The 8,919-nt window shown below is 40.6% G+C and overlaps 1 protein-coding gene across 1 annotated transcript in view; it reads right to left on the bottom strand.

Moving 5' to 3' along the window:
* Nucleotides 1–711: 711 nt before the first annotated feature.
* The window catches only part of LOC126187431 (beta-1,3-galactosyltransferase 4), a gene marked incomplete at its 5' end in the record, with an annotated part of 39,364 nt that continues 31,156 nt past the window's right edge, over nucleotides 712–8,919 (bottom strand). The window contains one exon of the mRNA XM_049928505.1: nucleotides 712–7,108. Coding sequence (XP_049784462.1) covers nucleotides 6,293–7,108 — 816 coding nt within the window. The remainder of the gene's footprint in view (nucleotides 7,109–8,919) is intronic.

Raw genomic sequence — 8,919 nt, 5'->3', positions numbered from 1 at the left:
GTTGACTTCCTTCAAATTAAACATACACTGGTTACCTACTCATAGTTTCACCATCCTTCAACCACCTTTCAAAGAGGAAGTTGTTCATAACAGCAGCACATGAACAATCAACCACCTTTGCCATTTACAAATTGTTCATTCCCAGTCACTGGACCTTAGCAACCTGTCCTCTGTCAAAATTGCTTATGCTACTGGATGTCTTCATATGTGGCCCTCATTGCTGCTAGGATGATTCCCCATATGTTTCTGCTCTGCGTACATACTTTCCTTACTATGTTACTTGACCAAAACACCATCAGGTAGCTTTCATTCAGGAAATGGCAGTCAAAATGTGTCTGCTGAGCAGTGTATTTGCTTTATCACACTTCTCATATCAAGTGAAAACTTCTCATCACTATTAGTGCACATAAACAGTTGTGATGCTTACTTTATTACTTCTTTCTCTGTTACTACTTCTTTTGCTTGTCATTAATGACACAAAGTTGTGATAAAGAAGTATATGAAGACTTAGTATTTGACTTCCTCTACATCATGCAGACATTGTATGTATCTTCTAGTGAATTCTCTTTTGTGTCATTAGGAAGAATTAAATATTTTTTTTCAATCTGAGAGCATTATGATACCAAAACATTACTTGTACTCCCAACAATCACCAGAGGAAAGTGAAGCACTGGCAATGTAGTTAAACAAGTACTATGAACAGTAAACAACTGCACTTTTGAAAAGCAATATATTGTCTTTTGTTCAGCAATGTTTCATTAAGTACTTGTACACCAACTAACAGATTAGTTCATTAACAATAACTTATTGTCCCCCACGTGGCCCAGATTTTGAGGAGTCAATAATGTAGCATGCCATTTGAGATTCATAAGTTTTTTATTATTGAAGCAATATCAGTAACAGCCAATCAGCTCCTTCCATCAGTCTAATGTATAAATCAGTTTATGGCAAGGTGCTGACAATTCAGTCACATCAAAGAAATGATAAGTAGAACACAGAAATTGAAACTCACAACATGTCATCATGAAGCTGTCCAGAAATACAAGATTATTGTGAAGATAGATAAGGAGCTTTATTTTTAGTGAGGAAAATATCTTAAAGTACTTTTCCATACTTTCAAGTTACATTGAATTCACCTGGTATACAACTACATAAATACATGACAATGTTTGGCATCTTTATTCCTGAATTTTATAATTTAAATGTGAATTTCCCACAACACTGTACACACACCACAATTACGTTCAGACAATTGATAACTGTAAAGCATGGCTTACAACAAAATTATGCAAGAAGCAAACTTCAGTTTCAAAAGAATAATTAATACCTAACACTATGTGTGTATTTTCAAATACATCAGTGTTATTAAAGTAGCAGCACCCACCCAATCTCTGAGCAATAAAGCAGGAGAATCAACTTTGAAATGTGACAAGGAGGCTTCTAACGGATTTCTTCAAACACATTTTCTGAGAAATGCTAAGATCTTGTAATCACTATCTCCTGGATTAAACAGACATGGCCATACTTCAGTTCCCAACACTGACAAACCAAAGGGACACACAACACAATGAATAAATAAAAATATAAAAAGCTGGATACTGGATGGGCAGCATATTCTTACAAATAACTTAGCTAAAAATATCAGCTACTCACAATATATAGGAGTTTCAAGGAAGTCAAGGAAGGAGGATGTTGGGTTCAATTTTCTTTCCTGCCCAATGGACAGAGAAAAAGAGTAGTGAGCTTTAAACATTCAGGTACTTTTACATCATATTCCCAGTACTGAAGTTACATCACTCCTACTTTCACTGTTTGTTGTAACCTCACTGCTTTACCAGACACTCATTAATTATTTTATTAGTCAGATGTATGTAAAAAGTTGGTCTCTCTGTATACTTAAGAAACAAACTCACTAATATTGGATACGAGCATACAGCCTTAGTCACATTAAACAGTCATTCTTCTTGGCAAAATGTGTTTTTCATTTTTCTTTCTTCAGTGTTAGAACATATGACAAGTGACAAGTGTTCTCACAAAAAAATTATTTCAATAAAAGCATCAAATTCACTGACAATATTAAAGTAAAAATGTAGTGTTACTAATATTAGTCTCATGCATTACTTTATCAGTAGTACTAATATTGGACAATGAAAGTGGAACAGACTTTATATGTAACTTAGCTAAAAATATCAACTACTCAGAATACGTAAGAGTTTAAAGAAGGATAAGAAACTGTTCCAAAAATTAACTCCCTGAACACGACCATACTACAAAGAAAGAGCAATATCTGACCAAGACAATTATAAAAATGAAAAGCAACTAGTTTTGGAGTAGACAAACAGAAATTTTAAAAATAGTAATCTGTCTGTTAACACGTTTTTTTTTTTTTATGTTACACATGGTGACTACAGATCACAGGGTAAAAATTTCAGTTTCTCTCTTTCAGGACCACATATGGTACAGTAGCTTGCTTCATATTATGACTGCATAAAGAATATTTGCTTTCCCAAAACACACAAATGTTATTTAAATTTTGTAATGTTGGAAGAAAATGCATGATGGAAAGAGAATTTTTTAGGAACAATTTTTTTCCAATTTTAATTTATTTATTTTTTCATACTGATACTTAAGAGGAAGGTAGTAATGTTGTGAACAATTTTGCAGCAAAGTGACATTCACTATTTTAGTGTACAAAGAAATTATTCTGGAAAGTAAATGTTAGATTATAATTGTTTTTGGCAAAGATCTGTGTGTAATTTTTAAATGGAATGGAATCATTCTCAAAATATGGCATTGAAAAGAAATGACTTTGTAAAAATGTACATATTCATGATTTACATTTGCATTCTCACTATCTCCCATTAACAAATTAGAAACAAAGTTCAAATAAATAACTATTTCTACCACATAAGATGATTTTTATTTTTTAATTCACTGACTAAGAACAAATTTCGTTTCACAATCTCTCCTAGTCTAACAATGTATCAAAGTTTCCATGTGCACTAATAAGATTAAATATTCCATCAGTACCAAAAAGAAAGTTTGTTGTTAACAAAAAGATTATAAGCAGTACTACACAATGGTATAACAATACCATACCATCACTTTCTGTGCAGACTAGCTACACAGAAGATTTCTTGTATAAATTAGAGCTACTCTCTACAAATGTTTATAGACTTGAAGAAAATAGGCCACCGCTATATTGCAGTGATACTCAGGAATGCCATAGGCATTTCATAGAATTTTAAAACAATCTATCTTCAAGTAAATTCATATTACTATCGTTCATAACCTGTGTTCGACTTGTGGTATAAATATGACAACTTTGAGTAATAAAATACTATATCACTTATATCTGCAATAAATAAGCTAATAAAACTAATTAACCACATCTTACTATTTAATCTACCTAAAACACTTATCAAAATTAAATTTGTTCATAAAAGATATCTTAATCTCATTAAATGCAGGTAATGCACAATATAGTTATCCAATCATATCTCCCAGTGAGTCTACCATTGTTTTTCTCCCTACTGGCAAGATACTGGCTTGGTAGTACTCCCACATGTAGACATATCTTCACAATTGTCTGAACGTACACAATAATTACTGAATTCTGATTTGGACCCATTCCACACAGTATGACACATGTAAACTAGTAACACTGGAAGGCTTCCCAAAAGGTACATCTTCCCAGCACTGTGACCATCCTCATGTCACAACTGAGGCTAATTACATCAAATGTGAATAAACTTAACCAATGTATATTTAGTATTTTATATTGGACTTCCTGACAGTGAGACACACAAAAATATTTAGAGGGACTGTATTTATATATGGTAAAGTACAATACGTTAGCATTATCATAGTTCAGGTCAGGTAACAGATGCAACAATACAACATCAACACACTAAGTACTAAAGCCTATTCAGTTTTCAACATCCATTCAGAGGAGGGAAATGAATTCTTAGGAAGTTATTACAGATAGATTTGAACAACATTTAAAGGCCTGAATATTAGGCTACATACCTAAGCATAGTTGCTGTTCCAGTTTCTTCAAAAAATGTATCTAAATGAAGTGGCACCAGTTCCTCAGTGAGAATACACAAATGGCTATATTCTAAATTCTAAAGAGTATTCAACTCCTCTTTTAAAAATTTAAGTACATACTGTCATTTATCATTAAGCGTAAGTCAATTTTAATAGGCTCCCATATAGCCCCAATTAAGAACATATCACTAGCCTTCCTCATTTGCATTGAAACAAATGTAAACCAACTGCTGCATCCATAATGGGTGCTCCCTGTCATGTCAGCAGAATTTTCTATATTCCAACTGACAAGTGCAGTAAAAGATACACTTGCATAGTTCTGCAGTTGAGTTCATTTCAGGTTAAATTTTGACGAGTAGAACTTCTAAAATAATTTCCTTGTAACAACCAGCCTACACAGTTCTGAACATTGCACGGTATACTAGATGCAGTAATGTGAAGTACTTGGTTTTTAATGGTGAATACGGAAATCCTTGAAAACTTTGGCACAACATTACCAGTCGACAGAGCACGACCTGTCTCTCACACTGCGACTTCTGCAATTGGAGCTGCTCCTTCCTCATTTAATTTTGCGTCATCATCACAATATTCCAAGACTAGCCGGCCAACAGGTGCAGATGTAAATCAATTTTTTTTTTGTGAATATGTTACACAGTACCTTATCACAGGATAACAATCAATACCCTGTTTGTCGTAGTAAATCTCTCCTGCATCACTTTTGCCAATTCACGTTAAATATATTACACGTGAAGTGGTACTATGTGTTTTTGTGGTGACAAAGCAATACGAGTAATGTCAGTATCTGGTAGCAGTGGGCAGTAAGTAATAAACTTGGCTGGTTTAGATTTACCACAATAAAAGAAAAATGAAGTATGTGGTATGAAAGGCACTAAAGGAGCAACTGTGTAAATAATTTTACTGTCGAGTAGTTGGTGTTGAGCTGATCTGGACTACCTTGTCAAATTTGTTGCTGAAGTGATTACACAAGTAGGGTGTCGTGTGGTAATATTGTCAACAGGTGCAAGTTTGTTTGAAGATTATACTTGTGCAACTGAATCTCAAGAAACGTAAAGAAAAAGGTACATGAAGTGACCACTCACCAAAGTGGCTTGAAAGAGATAATGAAGCAAGAAAGCAAAACGAAGAGAAAATGAAAAAGAATAGGTATAATCGATACACCGATTTTTTGTAATGAATTTAAAACGAGCAAAGTTAATTTAATAGGAGCAAAATTTTGGTTTGAATAGGTGGTGGGGAAATCAATCAGAGCAGTAATGTAAAGATAATGTTAGTGATTTTTTTATGTAGCTAAGTTTGGAATTTTACTTTTGCAGTGGAAGCAAAACTCGACAGTAAAATTATTTACACAGTTGCTCCTTTAGTGCCTTTCATACCACATACTTCATTCTTTTATTGTGGTAAATCTACACAAGTAGGGTGCCGTGTGGTACTACTGTCAACAGGTGCAAGTTTGTTTGGAGTTTATACTCGTGCAACTGAATCTCAAGAAACGTAAAGCAAAAAGTAGATTAGGTGACTATTCACCAAAGTGGCTTAAAAGAGATAACGAAGCAAGAAAGCAATGCAAGGGGAAAATGAAAAAGAATAGGTATAATTGATACACCCAAATTTTGTAGTGAATTTAAAATGAACTTAGTTAATTCAATAGGAGCAAAATTTTGGTTTGAATAGGTAGTGAGGGAATCAGAGCAATAATGTAAAGAGAATGTTGAGTGATTTTTTAAGTAAGTTCGGAAGCAAATTAAGGAGTAGTATAGTAATTACAGTTCTGGAAAATACAAAAGTCTTCGTTTTTTAACATTTTGCGAAATGAGACTGTCGATTTATCAAAGTACAGCTGGAAAGAAACTGTCAGTTTCAAGTCGTATTAAGTGAAAGCTCGGTGTATCACTTTTTTTTACAAGGTACTTCGCTAAAATACTGTCGGCTGTTGCTACCAAACCAATGATCGGAGACATTCAGTTGTACGTCAGGCTAAGCACGGCCGGATTCGCAGTCGGAAACACACAACAACTGAGAAAAGGACGTTCCGTCAGTGAACTCGGCAATTACTGTACAGCGATTCAGGTCGCCCGCTATTTCCGGCCGGTGGCCAGGAGAGTCAGTAGGGAGAGGCGAGACGAACGTTCCAGCAGGAGCACCCCCGGGAGAGAGAGACGAAGGCGACGGTCGACTGCGAAGGCACTTGTCGGGCAGCGGGGCGGCGGCGGCGGCACGGTCGTCAGGAGTGGTCTCCTGCGTGGGCGGCGTCGGTGGCGGGGGCGGCGCCGGCGTGGGCGCGCGACACGACGCGCCAGAGGCGGCGGATGGCGTCCAGCGACATGTTGGGCGCGCCGAAGAGGAACTGCGGCGGCGGCTCGCCGGCCAGCACGGCGGCCACCTGCGCCTCGGACAGCACCAGCGAGCCGAGCGGCGTGTGCGTGAGGTTGGCGCGCGCCGCCAGCGTGCCCGTCACGTGCACGTCGTCGATCCAGAAGTAGGGGCCGGCCTGCGCCTGCTCGTACAGCAGGAAGACGACGTCGGGCGAGTAGAGCACGGCCCAGCCGGCGCAGTAGGCGGGGTACACGCGGCCCGGGTACTCGAGCGGCGACACGCGCCACTTGCTGCGCCACGAGCGCTTCACGTAGGCGTAGGGGAAGGGCGCGCACAGGATGAGCCGGCGCGCCCCCCACGGCGAGAGGGCGCGCGCCAGGAAGGAGAGCAGCGCCGGCGCGTTCACGAACACGTCGTCGTCCGCCTTGAGCAGGTAGCGCGCGCCCGGGCAGTGGTACGCGGCCCACTTGAGCGCCATCACGTGCTTGTACGTCATGTTGCGGTACGAGTCGCGGAAGTTGCCCTGCACCAGGTCGCCGTGGCGGCGGTTCTCGGCGTCGAGGCGCGCCTGGCGCGCGCCGCCGCCCACGTCGCCCAGCAGGAAGAGCACGCGGAAGTCGGCGCCCGCGCGCGCAGCCGCGCCGCCCCACGTGGCGCGGATCGTCGCGCGCTTCTCCGCGTTGTCCGGCGCCGAGTGCACCAGCACCAGCAGCAGCGGCGCCCGCTCCGCCGCCGAACCGCCGCCGCCGCCCCCGCCGCCGCCCCAGCCGCTGCCCCACGACGCCGAAGACGACGACTGCTGCTGCTGCTGCTGCTGCTGCGGTGTCGACGCATTCGCCGCTCCTGAGGACATTCGACAACACTGTTATAGTCACCACCCTAATGTGAGAGAATTGCAGCACACATTCAACATAGGACTGGAGTGATAGAACAATGCAAGAATGCAGAGTCTCACGGTGGTAACATTGAATAAAAAAAACTCGATTTCTCAGTTGCGCCAAGTGATTAAAACTACGCGAGTGTTTGGCCGACAGCTCGTGTAACCCCAGAAGCAAACCTGAGAGGTGGTGCTTGATGGGATGTTTGGACATTACAAATGGCCGAACACAACACGGTATGTGATGACCATGGACGTAAATGCATGATCTGCAATGTGCTCCCATTTTGGTCGCAATGTTGGTATGAAATCCTGCGGCAAGGCTTTCCATTCCTGCACCAGTGCGTTTGACAGCTGCTGGATGATCGATGGAGCATGTGGGTGTGCTGCAATACCATGGGGTTAGCAGTCGGGGGAATGGACAGAACCGTCCTTAGCTAAAAATCGTCTCGTTCCAAGAGCTCTGCCCGTTGCACTGTTCGATGCTGTCACTCGTTGACATCCACAAAATTACTGACAGGGCCTTTTTTTTTTTTTGGTCATCAGTCTACTGACTGGTTTGATGCGCCCCGCCACGAATTCCTTTCCTGTGCTAACCTCTTCATCTCAGAGTAGCACTTGCAACCTACCTCCTCAATTATTTGCTTGACGTATTCCAATCTCTGGCTTCCTCTACACTTTTTGCCCTCTACAACTCCCTCTAGTACCAAGGAAGTCATTCCCTCATGTCTTAGCAGATGTCCTATCATCCTGTCCCTTCTCCTTATCAGTGTTTTCCACATATTCCTTTCCTCTCCGATTCTGCGTAGAACCTCCTCATTCCTTACCTTATCAGTCCACCTAATTTTCAACATTCGTCTATAGCACCACATCTCAAATGCTTCGATTCTCTTCTGTTCCGGTTTTCCCACAGTCCATGTTCACTACCATACAATGCTGTACTCCAGACGTACATCCTCACAAATTTCTTCCTCAAATTAAGGCAGATATTTGATATTAGTAAACTTCTCTTGGCCAGAAATGCCTTTTTTGCCATAGCGAGTCTGCTTTTGATGTCCTCCTTGCTCCGTCCGTCATTGGTTATTTTACTGCCTAGGTAGCAGAATTCCTTAACTTCATTGACTTCGTGACCATCAATCCTGATGTTAAGTTTCTCGCTGTTCTCATTTCTACTACTTCTCATTACCTTCGTCTTTCTCCGATTTACTCTCAAACCATACTGCGTACTCATTAGACTGTTCATTCCGTTCAGCAGATCATTTAATTCTTCTTCACTTTCACTCAGGATAGCAATGTCATCAGCGAATCGTATCATTGATATACTTTCACCTTGTATTTTAATTCCACTCCTGAACCTTTCTTTTATTTCCATCATTCCTTCCTCGATGTACAGATTGAAGAGTAGGGGCGAAAGGCTACAGCCTTGTCTTACACCCTTCTTAATACGAGCACTTCGTTCTTGATCGTCCACTCTTATTATTCCCTCTTGGTTGTTGTACATATTGTATATGACCCGTCTCTCCCTATAGCTTACCCCTACTTTTTTTCAGAATCTCGAACAGCTTGCACCATTTTATATTGTCGAACGCTTTTTCCAGGTCGACAAATCCTATGAAAGTGTCTTGATTTTTCTTTAGCCTTGCTTCCATTATTAGCCG

The sequence above is a fragment of the Schistocerca cancellata genome, chromosome 5 (assembly GCF_023864275.1).
Source record: "Schistocerca cancellata isolate TAMUIC-IGC-003103 chromosome 5, iqSchCanc2.1, whole genome shotgun sequence".
NCBI lineage: Eukaryota > Metazoa > Arthropoda > Insecta > Orthoptera > Acrididae > Schistocerca > Schistocerca cancellata.
This window is presented reverse-complemented; position numbering and strand designations above follow the sequence as displayed.